An 18,541-nucleotide genomic window follows, 5' to 3' on the forward strand; every position below is an offset into this window, starting at 1 on the left:
TTTTTTTTGTAGAGAAGAGGAGACAACCCACTGGTATAGTGAGAAAATTATCTCCTAAGTCCCACAGTTCCAGTCTCACTAAGTCATAGGTGTAGAGCCAGGGCTTGTAAGTGTTTCATATGAAATATCTTTTATCAGGTTTACAAAAATCAGAGAAAGTAATTGAAAGATGAAATCTGGTTACTGAGCCAAAGGATGTAGACCTTTCAAGCCTAAACCAAGATAGTCATGAGAGGGAGTAGTAAATGTAAGCTAGGCAAACAGTGTAGGAGAAAGATTTTTTTTTTTTTTGAGGGGAAAAAGAGAAGGTGGAGAAGCATCTCTCCAGTTACAGCCCTTAACTCAGACCACTTGAACAGATCTGGAAGCTCTGTGTACGTGCTCAGGCAACACTGTATGAAATACCAGTGGATGTTAGTGCTAGTGTTGCACAGGGAATAATGCACACAAGCTCGTCCTCCACGAGCCAAGCTTTGTAGGGCGTAACAGGGAGATGTTCACTGGCAAGGCTTTGTGAATACTGGGAGGAAACCACCCTACCCAGGGAATCCTTCAGCTAAGAGCTTTATTCTTGCTCCTGCTTGAACCCCTGGAGAGGCAAACCCTGTTTCTTGGGCTTGGAGGCAAATACCTAGATACCATGATATGCCCAGGCTCTTCATTTAGAGTAATATAGAGGTGCTGTGTGTTTAAGCATATGATAGGAATTAAGGAGTCTCATTCTGAAACAGGTTTTCTGCATGACCTTGAACACCTAATCTCTTCTTGTTTGTTTTCTCATCTATACAGCAGGGAAAATAATGTTTATTGGTCACACAGGGGGCTGCAAGGCTAAATTAATTCTTGTTATAAAGCACTTTGATTCTCTTAGATAAAAGGTTCTCTGCAAGTACAAATCCTAGCTAGTTAGTATCAATGTTTTCTTCACATTTTCATTCATTTATTTCATCCATTTAATTTAATATTTTTCTTACACTAATCATCTCATCTGAGTGTTGAAGAAATTGATAAGAACTTTTTTTTTTTTTTTGCATTTAGATTGCATTTATACTGGTCTAAATTACTTTATTTATTAAGTGTAAAATTAACTTCCTCACAACTAACATCTATATGGATTTTCATGATCAATACTTCTGCTTTTGGTGACTTTTCATTATATTTTTTCTCTTTTATATATTTTTTAGGGTATCCAGGAGCTCACACAAATGGGCAAGAGTATGCACTCCTACTCTTAAATTTAACTTCTATTTCTTTTTTCTGTTTGCTCTATTTTAACCCCATTCCTCTTGTTCACTTTTCTTCTATTTAGCAGAATTTTTTTTCCCCTTCACCCTTCAAGAATCCCAAAGCCACCAATGAAGAATCATTTGTACACACTGTCATTTCTATTTGCTATTTTACATTTTTTTTGCAATGAGACAGGGCAGGCAGTGCACTGTGCTGGATATCACTACAGTGTACCTCGGGTGCTCTGAAAGCATTTGACTTCACCTTATGTCATTTCTAGAATGTATTTTCCTTCTCTTAGCAATGAGACAGGACAGGAATTTGGCTAGATTTTGCCATGCTTCTGAAGCACTGCGTAGCTAAGTGCTTGCAGAACATCTGATGCTACCGTTGTCGTGTACAGCAGCTTGCTGAAAGTGTGAGATATGAAGTAGGTTATCTAACACCCAAGTACAGGCTTGTATGAGACTTTAAATAACGATATGATTTAAATGTATGTATCCAATTTGTAAAAAGTGGCTGCTCTGCAAAAAATGAAATTATAGATTGCATTGTAGGTAAATTCTATGGTGTAATCACTTCAGATGAGTTTGAAGTGCAGTTTCCTATACTTGCTTCTATACTGTTTTTCTGCTCTTTACTATTTCTTAGACAAATTGGGATTAAATTTTCTATGCCTCATTGCTTACCCTAGTCATTTCCTGAAGTTTCAAAAAATGTCATTGAACATCTTTGTTAAAAATAATAATAAGCTATTAAGCTAGCTTATTCAATATGCTCAAGTCAAAAGATACTCACAATCATTAAAATGCAGTGAATGAATGGATTTTGTAAGGATGCAGCTTGTTCCTTGGAATTTGTTGAGCTTTACAGAATAAGCCAAGTTTGAAGAAAATGTATATATTCAATGACTTTGAAGTTATAAAAACTGAAAGGCTTTTTGATGAATGTCGAGGATGATTTTCTCTGCTCTGTTTACAGCTTAGATCATTAGGACAAAGACTGACTGTAAATGTTAACGTGAAATTTTCTGAGGCCTGGCTTCTGATTCTGCTTCCCAAGGAGGTGGGGGAAACAAGTGAAGAAATTTTTAACACTAATTCAGGGTTGGACTTAAATGGTCAAAGTTACTATGTCTCTGTTTCTGTAAAAATCCTGCCTTGCAATGGCTGAAAAAACTCCTAATTTATGTATCACATTTTAGAAAACTAGTGGCCAGATTCTGGACGGAATGTGTTCTGTATATTATCAGGCTCTTCTTAGTCCTTTTGGACAATGTAATAGCAATGATTGGGAAGTGTTTGCATCCCTGCCTAATGTTTCCCACAGCAGAGGAATGTCTTGAAAATAAACTAATTTTTTTCTACTGAGAGAAGAGCACAGGTTGAAATAGAAAATGAGTAGGGATGTTCAGAGAACCATCTGAGCTTCTAAGTGCAGTGAAACATTTTCTCTGTTGTCACTAAGCAGCATTCCTTCCAGCTGTAGCCTTACACGTGCCAGGCACTGGTGCTCTCCACCTCAGAGGCCACAGCAGTTGAAGTGCTGTGCTCCATGTGTAATTTTGTGCTTTGCTTATGCAAATGGCAATGTGATGACAATATATTTTGCTGCATTTGGACATAGGAATGCAGGATGCCAACTTCAGTGAGGCATCCCCTAGGACTTTAATGTAAGCCTAATGATGATACATTGGGATGACTGCTGTTTCCAAGTAGCTCAGTGGCATTTAACCAGTGAAAGGGGTAAGAAACTTTGTGCTTTCTGTCTTCAAATACAAGTCTCTAAAGAAAGATTAACATGGAGATTAACACTCTTCTTGGATATTTATGAGATCTTGTTGAAGTCTTAGAGGCCCTCTCATTTTAATGCATTTGCAAGGCTGGATATTTAATGATATTTAATGAACAAAAGTATGGTATATGCAAAGTGACATTTAATCCTCCTGATTGCTCCAGATTACTCCTCTGTTCAGAAAAAAAATATATATTTATTTTTCAAAGTGGATTCCTCCTTCCCTCTTTGCCTAACTCAAGTCCATTTCATCTGTCATCCAGGAACTAGGAAACAGTTTGTGTGAATTTACTGAATTTCACTGAGAAAATTTTCAGGTTAAAATGAAAACAGTTGTTTGTTGTCTGTATTATATACTTCTAACACATATTTTAATATATAATACACATTTAATAACTACTGCATACAAATACACAGGTAAGTGAAACAAGTATTTTTATTTGAGATGTAGGTTCTTTCATTAGACAAGGTTTTGTTCTTCATATGACTGCAATAGTAACTACATTTACTAAGATTACTGATAGTAACTATTACTAAGGATTTAGTACTAGCAAGTCAAGACACTGAAAAGAGGATCCATTTAAATATCAAATATTAAGTTCTGTTTGCTTTATTAAGTGCATTGTTTATTGTGATAATACTTTGGTTTTGCTTTCTGATTTTTAGGAACATTTTTAGTGTTTCAGGCAATATTGTATACTCAAGAAACTTCATGAAATAACAACCGTTTACAAAGAACTATTCAGCTACAGGTCAGGCAAATTAAAATATCAGTTGTTATCTCTCAACAGATTTTACCTGATTAGTGGCGGAGTTCCTTTTATTATTTGTGGGATTACAGCAGCAACCAATATCAATAATTATGGGATTGAAGGCAATGCACCATAGTAAGTATTACAATAAATACTATTACAATAAAATTTTTAAGAAAAACATTTTTGATTATTATGCTTATAAATGTAAATGACTTCATAAAGGGTATAGTCATGGCATTTGGGATGACATTTAATATGAAATTTTATGGATTAATAGGTATGAAAGAGTGATTTCTTAATCTGAGGCCTGCTGCTTCACATCTGCCAGTTGACTCCATTATGGTCAATAGAACCACTTCTCATTTATAAAATCACCTCTCATTTACACATGAGTAAGTGAAAGGTTATTATATAATGGAAGGCATATGTAATAGGACCATAAATTAAGTAAATACTTTTAATTCATTAAGTTATCTACCTTGAATTGATATTCTCCAGGTAACTTAAAGTAAGTTACAAATCATTATGTGAAGAAAAGAACAAGAAAAAATCCCCATCCCTCCCACCCCCCAAAAAAAAGATACGACAATTTTGGATTTTCACCCTATGAAAATTTTCCAGTCAACATGCCTTGCAGTCATGACATAGCCCTCTTGTGTACTAGCATGTTAGTGTTCAGTGTATCTCTGCAAGGTGTCCAGGCATCATGATGTTATTAATTCTTGGCTTGAAACATGAGATACCAACAAAGAACAGTAAGCCTCTCCATAAAAGCACGGCAGAAAGTGAATCAGACTGTAAAGTTAAATAGATTCCATGTAAATGACCAATATGGTAATGACTGACACACTAACGGATAAATGAATCTATTAGTGCTCTGCCAGCACCTTGTTGCTTGTACTTTGGAGGACATTACTCTTAGTTACTGCTTTGAGCATCTATTGCAATGCATTTGAAACTAGCTATGTTCTGTGTAAGAAGAGTGGAAGTTGAAGCAGAATGGTTTATAAGTGAACATTTGGCTCCTTAAAAGCATTTTTATAGGTAATTGAAATTTAAATTCTGGTAATAAATTAGTGCATACAGTGGCTAGCTGTTTGCTTTGCCTAGGGCCCAACTCATATTCATATATTTATTCAAACTTATCCAATTAGACAATCACTTATAATCAACAGTATATTAAAAGGCTCAATTATTTATGTTCATAAATGTGTGAGACGTTTTTGGTTTTGGCACAGTTACAGAGGTTATACTTCTTTAATCATGTTAATCATAGCCAATCAATACATAGCACCACAGTCTTTATTGAAAACAAGGCACAGGTGAGGGATGGTTTTAAAAATGAATAAAAAGCATCTAATTCAACAACAGCATAGTGAGTTATATGCCTTATTCATTTTTAATAGTATTAGTACAGAAAAATGTAGATGCACAAACTTGAACTTTTTTTTACGGAACTGATTTTTGAAGTGATCCACAATGAGATTCCACTTGAAATAAGGGCATCCCAAGAGACTGTTCCACTGGGGAGCATTCCATTTTCCACTTTGCATCAAATATGCAGCATTCAAATGTACTTCAAGTATTTATGTAGCTCAGTGCTGCATGTTTATCCAATTAAATATAGGTGGTAACTTACCTATCTTTTCACAGATATTTTTAATGGAATCTTTTCATGTGCATGTCTGACAGCAAAATATATACTCCTTGAACAATTTCTAAGTTCATTAATAAATGGGTGTATGTTTTTGTTTAAGGTTCAGATTTAAAAAAAAAAAAAAAAAAAGGTATTTATGCTGCAGTTTCTCAGGATGAATACCCAGTGGGACTGCATCGTTTTTAGCTGAGAGGTTCTCAGCTTGGAAGATAAATTCATTCTGTCCTTTTTATAGTAAGTGGTGGATGATTCCTGGCTTGACAAGAATGGGATATCAGAAGGTTCCTCACTGTAATGGAGGGACTGCAACCAATCACGTATGCCTAAATGAGTACAAAGTGTCACACAGTGTCACTTTTAGAGCTGGAACAGATCATGACAGATCACCTCGTCTGTCCTTCTGACCCAGTGGGAAATTAGCTATATTCAAACTATTGATGACAGTTATTTATCTGAGGTGTTTTAAATGTTCAAATAATGGATACACCACACTTTATTCCAATGGCTTATTACCATAATAATCCTAACAGCTAGAAAACTTTTTGAAAATCTAATTTAAATCTTTTTTTCTTTTTTTTTTCTGAAGTTTGAGCTACTTACTTCTTGTTACAGTCCAACAAACAAGGAAATTAACTTCTCTTTCCAGCAATCCATGCAATATTTAGAATTAAAGAACCTAGTAACAGCTGTGCTAGCTTATACCACCAGCTCAGTAGCCTGTCTGTAACAATGACAGACATTGTCAAAAGCCTGTCTGTAACAATAGCCTGTTCTCTATTCTTGGCGAAGTCAGGAAGGGGATCAGTAAAACCGCTGTCTTGGACTTCTGGAGGGCTGACTTTGAGCTGTTCAGGACACTGGTTGGCAGAGTCCCTTGGGAGGTGGTTCTGAAGGGCAGAGGAGTCCAGGAAGGCTGGGCACTCTTCAAGAAGGAAATCTTAATGGCTCATGAGTGGTCTGTCCCCACGTGCCCAAAGACAAGCCAGCGCGGAAGAAGACCGGCCTGGCTGAACAGAGAGTTGTGGCTTGTGCTTAGGAGAAAAACTAGGGTTTATAATCTTTGGAAAAGAGGGCGGGCCACTCAGGAGGACTATAGGGATGTTGCGAGGCTGTGCGGGGACAAAATTAGAAAGGCCAAAGCTCATCTGGAACTCAATCTGGCTACTGCCGTTAAAGATAACAAAAAATGTTTTTATAAATACATCAACACAAAAAGGAGGACTAAGGAGAATCTCCATCCTTTACTGGATGCGGGGGGAAACTTAGTTACAAGAGATGAGGAAAAGGCTGAGGTGCTTAATGCCTTCTTTGCCTCAGTCTTTAGCAGCAAAACTAGTTGTTCTCTGGATACCCAGTACCCTGAGCTAGTGGCAGGGGATGGGGAGCAGAATGTGGCCCTCATAATCCACGAGGAAATGGTTGGCGACCTGCTACAGCACTTGGATGTACGCAAGTCGATGGGGCCGGATGGGATCCACCTGAGGGTACTGAGAGAACTGGCGGAGGAGCTGGCCAAGCCGCTTTCCATCATTTATCGGCAGTCCTGGCTATCAGGGGAGGTCCCAGTTGACTGGCGGCTAGGAAGCGTGACGCCCATCTACAAGAAAGGCCGGAGGGTAGACCCAGGGAACTATAGGCCTGTTAGCTTGACCTCAGTGCCAGGGAAGCTCATGGAGCAGATTATCTTGAGTGTCATCACGCGGCACTTACAAGGCAACCAGGCGATCGGGCCCAGTCAGCATGGGTTTATGAAAGGCAGGTCCTGCTTGACGAACCTGATCTCCTATGACAAAGTGACACACTTAGTGGATGAGGGAAAGGCTGTGGATGTGGTCTACCTTGACTTCAGTAAGGCTTTTGACACCATTTCCCACAACATTCTCCTCAAGAAACTGGCTGCTCATGGCTTGGACTGGCATACGCTTCGTTGGGTTAAAAACTGGCTGGATAGCCGGGCCCAAAGAGTTGTGGTGAATGGAGTCAAATCCAGTTGGAGGCCGGTCACTAGTGGAGTCCCCCAGGGCTCAGTACTGGGGCCAGTCCTCTTTAATATCTTTATCGATGATCTGGATGAGGGGATCGAGTGCACCCTCAGTAAGTTTGCAGATGACACCAAGTTAGGTGCGTGTGTCGATCTGCTCGAGGGTAGGAAGGCTCTGCAGGAGGATCTGGATAGGCTGGACCGATGGAATGAGGTCAACTGCATGAAGTTCAACAAGGCCAAGTGCCGGGTCCTGCACCTGGGGCGCAACAACCCCAAGCAGAGCTACAGGCTGGGAGATGAGTGGTTGGAAAGCTGCCTGGCAGAGAAGGACCTGGGAGTACTGGTTGATAGGCAGCTGAATATGAGCCAGCAGTGTGCTCAGCTGGCCAAGAAGGCCAACAGCATCCTGGCTTGTATAAGAAGCAGTGTGGCCAGCAGGTCTAGGGAAGCGATTGTCCCCCTGTACTCGGCTCTGGAGAGGCCGCACCTCGAGTACTGTGTTCGGTTTTGGGCCCCTCGCTACAAGAAGGACATGGAGGTGCTCGAGAGAGTCCAGAGAAGGGCAACAAAGCTGGTGAGGGGTCTGGAGAACAAGTCTTATGAGGAGCGGCTGAGGGAGCTGGGATTGTTCAGGCTGGAGAAGAGGAGGCTCAGGGGTGACCGTATTGCTCTCTATAGGTACATTAAAGGAGGCTGTAGCGAGGTGGGGATTGGTCTATTCTCCCATGTGCCTGACGAGGGGGAATGGGCTAAAGTTGTGCCAGGGGAGGTTTAGGTTGGACATTAGGAAAAACTTCTTTACCAAAAGGGTTGTTAGGCATTGGAATGGGCTGCCCAGGGAAGTGGTTGAGTCACCATCCCTGGAGGTCTTTAAGAGACGTTTAGATGTTGAGCTTAGTGATATGGTTTAGTGAAGGACTTGTTAGTGTTAGGACAGAGGTTGGACTAGATGATCTTGGAGGTCTCTCCCAACCTAGACGATTCTGTGATTCTGTAAATGGCTAAAAGTAGATCATAAAGAAGAGTAAAAACTGGGCAAATATTCATTGTTGCCCCACCCCCAACCCAAATTCCCCCAAAGTCCATCTAGGATTTCAATAGCCCGAAGTGTTTTCTTCTCTGACATTTACTTTATTGGCTCATTCATCCTTAGGACAGTCCTGTTAGACTGCTGCTAAATTATGCAGCTGACTGAGGTTTATTCGTCTCATACTGGCCAAGAACTATTTTAAGCTTCTTTGAAACAGTCATAGTTATAGTATTTAAAGCCCAGCAAATAATAATGCTACAGTAATATTATGCTACCAGTGTATTACAAAGAGGCTGTCAATTACCTTAATTTTTCTGATAGCATTCAATAACTATATAAATAATTCATATAAATGAACTGCCAGGAATTTCAGAAAGTGTTGAGAACCCAGAAATGCCATACAACTTTTGGGTCTACTCACTGTGAAAACTGATGACTCTGTTCAACTGAAACACTTTTTTCAGTCTCCTCTTATTACTCAGCCAGTTCTCCACTTTGGCAACAAGAATATTCCCTAAGAACAATCTTCAAACTTAAGTAAATGTACCATTGAAATCTGTACATTTCTATTGCTCACACAGATTGTATAAACTATGCCTCATTTGCTTTTTAATCAGTGTATTAGAGCTGACATTTTTAATACTGGAGAAAAGGTTGACATAAATAGTCTTATACTTCAGTGGAATTCTAGATTCTAAACTGACCTAGATTTCTTTGAAATTTTCAGCCTTAGTATGCTCTAAATTATACTAGACATTTTATTCTGTTAAAAAAAATAGTAAAGCAATGTTGCAGCTTCATTGATATTAAAGACACACTCCTGTTCCTCACAACAAACCTATCCAAACTTCTGAGAAACTGTTGGGGCATACAAGTTAGTAAGAAAGCCCAGTTTTATTTCAGTCTGTTGTGCATCACATCTAAAGTGACCTATAATATGTTCCTGACTCTCTCTTTTTGTTGTCTCCAGTTGCTGGATGGCATGGGAGCCTAGTCTTGGTGCTTTTTATGGGCCAGTAGCTTTCATCGTGCTAGTTACCTGTGTTTACTTTCTCTGCACGTACGTTCAACTGAAGCGCCATCCTGAACGCAAGTATGAGTTAAAGGAAAGGACAGAAGATCCACAGAGAATACAAAGTACTGAGGTGGGCCATGGTCATATTACAGACTCTGTGTCTGTTCCCCAGGCAGCCTGCTCCATGCTTTCTTCTTCCTTATTGGAAAATGAGCATTCATTTAAGGCTCAGCTTCGAGCTGCAGCGTTCACTTTGTTCCTGTTTACTGCCACTTGGACCTTTGGAGCACTTGCAGTATCTCAAGGTCATTTCTTGGATATGATATTTAGCTGTCTTTACGGAGCCTTCTGTGTGACCCTGGGGCTTTTCATCCTGATCCATCACTGTGCAAAGCGAGATGATGTGTGGCATTGTTGGTGGTCCTGTTGCCCATCTAGAAGAAATACCTATTCCGTCCAAGTTAATGTGCGCCCAAAAGTTAATGTCAATGGGGACACTCAAATTCATGCACCTTGTCTACAGGAATCACCATGTCCCAGCAAGTCAGCTGTGTTTAATCATCCAGCTGCTAGCCACTGCAAACTCACTAACCTACAAGCAGTTCAAAATCACGTTAACTGCCTTTCTCCTGTGACACCGTGTTGTGCAAAAATGCACTGTGATCAGCTACTTGATGATGAAGCTCATATTCATGTCCATAATGAGGGAAGCTTCAGACCTAATATGCACATTCATAGATGTCTGAAAAGCAGAACTAAGCCACGTTATTTCAGCCGGCATAGATCTGCAGGTGAGAGAGAATATGCCTACCACATTCCTTCAAGTATTGATGGCAGCATCCACAGTTCACATACAGACAGTCCCCACAGTACGCATGATAGCCAGTCAGGTCACAGACGGGCCTGCTGCTCAAAAAGTGATCCATATCCCACTGTCAACCAGCCCGAAAGTAGTGACGCAAGTACTGTAATATATAGTTGTGCTAAAATGCCAGAAAGTGACACTGTGCACCATCCAGCTCATTTTGAAATGCACCCACGGACACAGTCATTGCCGTTTAATACGACGAATCACAATGGGATTCTCAAGGGAAATGTGCATGAAGCCATGATATACAGCTCAGATAGTACAGGAAATATCAAAACTGGCCCTTGGAAAAATGAAACTACTGTGTAGTTCATGGGCCATCATAATGTCTTTTTCCACCTAAACCATCGTTATCTTTGCTTTTATTCTAAACTAAATAAGATGACTTATTTGTGTAGTTCATCAGCAAATTGTACAGCTTTTCCATCTTTATTTCCATTTTCTTAATAAGAGTCTAAAAGAAAGAGATAGTGAGTTTTAAAAGTAAAGTTATTTTTAAAAGTTATAAAATTATTCTGAAAGATAATTAGAAAATGAAGTCTAGACAACTGAATATGAGAGGCAATATCCTTTTGTTACACAGCACATTTATTTAGAAACACATCACTTGCATTCATTATTTTCGTTTCTGTTCTGTAGTAACTTCAGACACTTTTTATAAGCATATCAGCATCTTAAACTTTTACTTATTTATTTTTGTAGCAAAATATTATTACTGTGCCATGGATTTTAATCAGAAGTGACTATGGTAGAAATGATAAACAGGATTTTATAAAATTACAGCTTTTTAGATCTACAAAAGTGATACTGCCTCTAAAGATCTTCTGTAGCATATGGCCTGTAAAGTCGTGTAATGTACAGTCTCTGCTATGTCCTTTTTCTTGTTGGAAAAAAGTGCTAGGTAATGTCTCTGTTACATCTATGGTGCTGTATTGGTTGTATTTTGCATGACATATGTCAGGATATACCATTTGCTGTTTTATAGTGTTACATGTGTTTAAAAAAAAAAAGAAAAAAAAAGTGTTGTACAAGGCTGTGAAAAACCCTATTGATATTAATCTAGAGCATTATAAATCTACAGAAAAAAAATCACTCTGCACTAGTTTAAGTGGCACAATCCTTTGTATAAGGTTATATGATAGCTTTGATAAGGGTCCACTCTAATGTCTTTACAGAGCATGCACTACTCATTGTATGTGACACTGTACAGTGTAATAGCAATCGTCTCAACAAGTTTTACACTTCTTTGTAAAGTATGCCTTTTGAACAAATCTGTAAGCTGTTTCACAATAACCTTTCCACATCTGTTAAAGTAGAGCAGTTTTATCATTAACTCTTTGAGGACTACAGTTATTTTCTTAAAAATAGCTTACTCTAGTTCAGAGACACTGTATATACGATACTGTCTATTTAGTTACATGATCAATGTAGTCCAGAGTTGTCAGGAAAGAGAAAGCTCAGTCATTTTCCAAAAACATACCTTCTTAGAGCCTATTTCTTAATTTCACCTCTTGCTTTCTGAAAATCTATTTCCTCTCCCAGCAAATTTCACATTGTCTTCATTCTTTAATGCAAATTTGACCTTCAGAGAAGTTCTTTATGTTCATGATTTCTTCTGAATTGTAGGGCATCCCAGGGTCAGTAACATTCTCTATTAACAAGGCTTAACAAGACTTGTTATGGCAAGAAATTTTTTCATGTTTCCATGAACATCTGGACACAAAGCGTCAACTCACAGTACAGAACTGCATCATAATTATCCTTACATGAAATAAAACCCCTTTTTTTTCAGACAGCAATGGTGCAGAATAATAATGGATCGCATCAAGCAAATAGGAGCATACAGCTGAGAGAGAAATGTCTACAATGAAAAGTGAACAGAGCATCCATAAATAAGAGAAAAAGCACAATTCTGTATGGCCACATGAGAAAGTTTGCTGTTGTGTCCTAACATGGACTTACAAAATTGTTACTTTGCTGCAGAGAGGAAATAGAAAAATCCCTAGAAAAATCATCAGTCTGTGATTCTCTGTGTATATTTTGCAGAAATCTTCACATACTTCAACCCATTATTTTTATATTATTAGTACTTTATTAGTCTCTACTTTTTTTTTTAATATGTAGGAATGCATTTCCTAATAGTGTACATAAAGATGACAATTATAATTGTTAGAATGTTATAAAAACATGCAAGTCAGATGAATGTGTTCTGCAGTGTTGCAGGTGGGAATTAGTACTCAAAGGGTTAATGCTCAGTATCTGAGTGCAAGAAATCTTGTTTTTCTGTATTTTTGTAAATTTGAAATATATATTGTAAACTCCAGCAGTGCAATGTATCCATCTCAGATTGTGTATTTTTAAAAGGTGAGCAAGAAGAATGCACTAGGTGGTTGTCGAGTTTTAAGCCAATATACAACAGTTTCATGACTGCTTCTTTAGCTAATACAAAAGAAAAAAAAAAAAGAAAGAAAGAAACGCCTGAGCTTTATTATGTATATGCTGTATATGCTTGAACTCTCTAAACTAAAATACAGTATTTTTCTTTGTTTGCATAATGGAATATTTCTGTTTAATAATTATTTTCTTTTCATATTACTTTTACTCATTCCACATAGACAGTGAGCCCTAAATAAGCATAGACATAATGTGAAATACCACTTCTCTGTGTCTCAGCACTATGTATATGTATTTTCTGTACTAGCAAAATCCTAGGAGGTCTATAGACCATTATGCAAAATGTTCCACATACACGGCCAAGTGAAATACTCACTCTGTAAGAACCCACTCAGTGAGCTTCTTTATTCAGCTTGTGTTTTAATCACCGCTGTTATTTCATCTAAAAGGCTTGTTCGATCTTCATAATGGCTTACAAAGAAGTAAATAGGTGCTGCTTTCCACAGAATATCTTACGTGATAAAACTCTCTGGAATTTAAACATAAAATATTAAAACACTTTTCTTATGTGTTAAAATAATAATTTAGTGAATATTTCTGGGCTAATTTGGAAGAAATGTGTTATGCAATAATCTGTTTGCATATTATTTTTTCAGAAAATAACTACAGAGTAGAAGAACATGATATTAAATAAATATAAAAATGTTTTGTAACATCAAATTTGACCAAAATGCTTTTTGTGCTTTTGACTTTTTTTTCCTTATGATAAATGAAATAATTTTAATGGTTTGGAAGTCTGGCTTTGTTTTATTGTGGGTTTTTGGTCAATTATAGTCAGTGAACCATTACTACTCTTTCTTTCTTTAAAAATAAAGTCAATGAAATAACTGGAGTTTAAGAGATACATTGTCCTAGTAAATTCCTTATGGATAAAAACATGTAACATGATTCAATGTCAGTACTAGTTTTGGTGATTCATTGATGATATAAAAATGATTGAACAGATTTTTACTGTTCACTTTCTGTCTGAGATCAAGCAAGAGAAATTTCATCCAAAAAAAGATAATTTTTGGAGAGCGATGCAATCAACAGAAATCTGAAGGGTCATTATTACTGTACTGCCAGGATAAAAATATGTTCTGATGCTTTATGCAGTGTTCTTCTCTGCATATAGGAATTCCACCTCTCATGACCAAATTTCACATCATCCAGCTGACTCCATTTTAAGTCTGTTTACAGGAAGAATTTGTACCCAGCTCCATATAGAGAATTTTGGTGTAAAAATAAAGCATACAGTTTTGCACATTATGCTGAGCATATGTGTCGTTCCCAAGAAGTCTGTTGGTTGTCTGCACTAATAGGTCTGAGCAGTCTCTGTCAGTGACCACAAATCCAATAAAATCCAGGAAAAATTAGTCAGCATACCTAAAAAGCCTGGTTAGTTGAAATAAGAGTGACACAATAGACTTTATGATTAGAAAAGCCTGAGTTGAAGGAAATATTTTTGGATGCTCTGTATGCTTTAGGTTCATCATGTGTGGGGACATGAGCCAAACCATCCTGGATGCCCCAGAGATCTGAATTTGCTCTTGGACAGACATTATTAAGGCTTACAAAGCTGACTAGATTCTGGAAAGGATTTTATATATATATATATAATTTTATTTTTTTTTTTATTTAATACAATGAAGAGACTGTCTGACATGGGAGGCTTGTCCACTTGACTTATTTGAAATCAAAGCTGTCATCAGGAGGATCAAGCCAGTAACCTTTTTAATATAGAATCTTCTTTACATGGAAATACAAGGAAGGAAGGTGGGCATGGTTCTCTCTGCAAAGGATACCACCTGTAATCTTCCTGAGCCTTTGCTGTGTGTGACTAGAAATGTCAGGCCTATGAAGGCATGAGCAGCTCAGCAGCTTCCTTCCCAGACAATATCCTCAAGTTCCTGTACGAGCGTCCTCCAGTTCATAGAGAAGCTGTAGAAGGCAGCTGGATCAACTGGGATTCATCAGGTCAGTTTAAAGGCTGACTGGCTTCAGCCAAGCAATTTCAATGGTAACTTGGTGCTCTAGACAAGCTCTTCCCTACTTAGTTAACTCTGCAGAGAAGGGAGCTTTTGGTCTGGTTTTACTTTTGCTGAAAATTTGAAGCCCAGCTGGCTATTTTTTAATTAGCAATTGAATTGCTAAGAAGAAAACCTATTCTACAGATCACCGTGACTATATAAGTTGTGCCTTTTTATTCCCTGTTACTAGGTTTGCCAAGGTGCGAATGAATCCCTATTTACTCATCCTACCAGTATATTATCTGGGTTTTCAGGAGCCAAACAAGCATTAGTGAAGTCAGGATAGTATTACAGGGTTCACTTCTCAGCAAGGAGTGTTGAAATGTGGTTTGCAAGCTCTAGAGCTGTTCAACCTCAGACAAATATCTTGCCTTAGGGTTGTGCAGCTGGTCATGCCTGAGAGGTGTGGTTTATTTGTAAACATGGTGTCTATATACCCCACAGGTACTTCTGTCTCTTTGCATTTTGATCTGTTTAAGCTCTGTGGTGCCTTGCAGTCTGAACCGCAAAATGACTGACTGTTCCCATCAGCCTGTCACTTGGCTCCAGCTGTTCCCTTAAGCTGCAATGCACTGTCAAGTGAAATTGTCCAGCATGGTCAGTGTTTTCATTTATTCCTTTATTCATTTCCCAGGTACTCAGCAATATCTGAGGAAGGCAACAATGGAAGTTTACTTTGGGGTTAGGGGGAAACTTTGGGAGAAGAGAAAGTGGTAGGATATTATTGGGTTTACCCGTTATTCATATTCTTGTCACAGGACTCCCTTTTGTTAGCCCATTTGTTACTGAGTTCTATGCAGTTACAATCATTTATTCCCTGATTCTTTCCATTGTAAGACTTTGTTCTCTACTAATTAGAACATAACTGGAAGTTAACCATGTAGCTTGATTTATCTCTTAGCAGTTATACTGCGCTCAGAGTATTTGAAGGAGTTCAGCCAAAATAGCTGCAGCGTTTTCAACAAAGAGCTTTGAGGAAAGTATCTTTGTCCACAGTAACACCTTTGGGTGATTTTTGAATAGTTTTGTCTTCAGGGCCCAGTATTTGAAAACTTTGTGAAGGATTACTATCATAAGTAGTGATAAGGACTCTTTTTTGCGCTTTCTAGAAAGTAAGCACTTCAGCGTAAATGATAATTTTAGCTGCTAAAAATATCTCAATATACTACTGTGAAAAGTATCCCCTCTTCTTAGGATGCATATGCCTTTACTGTGACTACACAGTGCTACAAGCTAAAAGGACTCTGAAGGACACACCCTATAAGATGATTGACTTCAGGTGCATTCACCGAGGCTTAGGATGGAAAGCAGGAGCCTTGATTCTTTTTCTCTGCCAAACTCTCCAACTTGCCTCCCCCTCATAGACACCAAGATAGAAGTCTTGGAGTAGGGAGAGCTAGAGGGAACTGAAAAGAAGAGATTGAGTTTCTAGCAGTGGATTGAGTTGGATGGAACAAGCTTACCAGGACCAGAAGGAGAGAGGCTGGCATGAGCAGGAAGCTGCAGCAAGATGGCTTGGGACCAGTTTTGAAGCTGGAAGGGAAAAAAGGCTCACAACATTGAAAAGAGGAACTGAGAGGTAAGGAAGAAACTGTGACCAAATTGGTAATGGGAAAGGGGGAGCAGGGCGTAAAAATGATGTCCCTCAGCGTTTCAACTGGGTATGTAAATCAAGCTTTGTTATTCCTCTGCAGGCAGCAAACATCTGAAAACCCACTAGCAAATTACCTATTCCCTTACAACGTTAGTCCTCATAGAAAATGACAGCATATTAGTGCTGTCAGCTATTCCATTAACATAAGTGTCAGAAATCTGTGTAATGGATCACAGATGCTCAAAGCTGTTGACTAACCAGATAGCTGTTTGTGTGCCACATGATAGAATTTCTGTATTTTAATGTGCTCTTTCAAAATCCAGGAACTATCACCATTAAAAAAAAAAAAAAAAAAAAAAAAAACAGAAAAGAGAGAGAAACAACTGGTTTCAAATAGTACTAGTGAAGCTCAAAGTCAAACACACTAAATCAAGGAAATGTTAGAATTAAGGTTGTCTTTAGAACTTCCATTCGTAGCTTTGTTCTGTCTTTCGATGTTGTTTTTAAATATTTGAGTGCATGCTGTCCATGCACACCTTGGCTTTGATGCTGCACATTTGGTATTCTTTAAATGTGTTTTGTGTACATCTAGAATTAAGACAGTCGTTTTACTGTAAGCCTTTTTCATCTCTTTTTCACACTTTTTTTTTCTTCTTTCCTGGAACATTTGAAGAAATCCTTCTTAGAAGAGTTTTGAGGCTGAAACCCTGAAAGCTTTTAATAACACAGACCCTACTTTTCCACCATTCCCTGGGCTGAATGCTAGAAACCAAGTAGCTTATACAACTTTTCTTTCAGTTCATCCTGTTTTGGGGCTCTTTTCAAAAGAATTTGAGTAGTGGTAGGACTGCAATAGGAATGCTGTAAATCCCATCTTCCCCTGCGGTGGAAACATTTCTGGAAAGCCTCTTACACAGGGGAAGATACCGGGGGCTGCTGAGAAGGGCACCACATACCCAGTCCTTCCATACTGCAAGTTGTGTCCGCTTTGGCTAATGAGGGATGGACATGCTTTGCCCAATGGTCTCCTGAAGCCAGCAGCTGGCTAATTTCACCCACAGGGAAGGAGTTTAGGTACCAAAAGTGGGCTTTATTCCCTGTTTATTAAACAAAGGTCATTCTGCAATGAGCTCCAGGAAGGTCCCCTCCCTTCAAACACTGCGACTTCATTGCTAACCCTGAGGCCACTGCCCAAGCCAGAGGCTGGTAGGCCCCAGGTGCCTTGACAGGATAGCATGAGGATGCCTGGTCAGCATGAAGGACTTGTTCCTCTCTATATGTTGTGTAAAACCTATTGAAGCTTTCCCTACACTTATATGTGGGGAAAAAAGGCAGGAAGGATAGAGTTAAATGACCAGATATCTCTTCTGGGATAGAAAGGGGAATGTTTTAAGTGCTGCAAGAACTAAACAAACCCCCAGCCATTCTCAGTACAGAAGCCTTAATTCTAGCGTTATAACAATGTGGTATTCCACCTGACAGCACAGTGCAAGCAACGTGACATATAGTCAAGGACTATAGTACATTGAAAGTAACTATGCTTCCCCCACAATGCTTTTCCCCTCGGTAAAAATAAGCTATATACAGTTGTACTGTGGAAATATTTTCTGCATCCTCTGGAACACTAGCAGACTGTTTTAGACTAAGGATCCATTTAGTGTGGAAATGCAATTAAAAGATTTTTGTAGTACTCAAGAGAAACTTACTTTTTTTTTTTTTCTTCCCTGGCACAAAAAGCTGATCATCAGTATTACACTGAGATGTTATTTCTCTTCAGCATGTGGTTAATACAGAGCCAGAGAACTGTGTAAGAGAGCACTGCAACAACAGCAAAAAGTAACCATGGAAAATGGAAAAAATCCTCTTGCTGTCAGTGGTTCAGAGCTTTACCTGTAAGGGAGCAATTCCAGATCGTGCAATCTGCTTCATTAGCCCATTCAGCTTCTCAGTGTGTTATTAGGGTTCAAATTGCTTAACAAAACTGGGGAGATCAGAATATGCCATTCAAATGGAGAATGGCTTGAACAGTCTCTGGTATAAGTGGCTTACGTAGTTCATTGTAGATTGATGCAGGGAAACTGCTGATAGAGACAAAACATACAGGATATTATTTCAAAGGCCCCGGAGCTGTAGGATGAGAATTCTTTAGCAAAG

The 18,541-nt window shown here is 38.6% G+C and overlaps 1 protein-coding gene across 7 annotated transcripts in view; it reads left to right on the forward strand.

The window, feature by feature from the left end:
* Positions 1 to 13,624, forward strand: part of ADGRA1 (adhesion G protein-coupled receptor A1) — a 281,000-nt gene extending 267,376 nt beyond the window's left edge. For all 7 annotated transcript variants that reach the window (XM_048060556.2, XM_067000767.1, XM_048060559.2 and 4 more), the window contains 2 exons: positions 3,813 to 3,908; positions 9,418 to 13,624. In XM_048060556.2, the coding sequence (XP_047916513.1) occupies positions 3,813 to 3,908; positions 9,418 to 10,639 (1,318 nt within the window). In that variant the 3' untranslated portion in view covers positions 10,640 to 13,624. The remainder of the gene's footprint in view (positions 1 to 3,812; positions 3,909 to 9,417) is intronic.
* The last annotated feature ends 4,917 nt before the right edge of the window (positions 13,625 to 18,541 follow it).

The sequence above is a fragment of the Anser cygnoides genome, chromosome 7 (assembly GCF_040182565.1).
Source record: "Anser cygnoides isolate HZ-2024a breed goose chromosome 7, Taihu_goose_T2T_genome, whole genome shotgun sequence".
In the NCBI taxonomy this organism is placed as follows: Eukaryota; Metazoa; Chordata; class Aves; order Anseriformes; family Anatidae; genus Anser; species Anser cygnoides.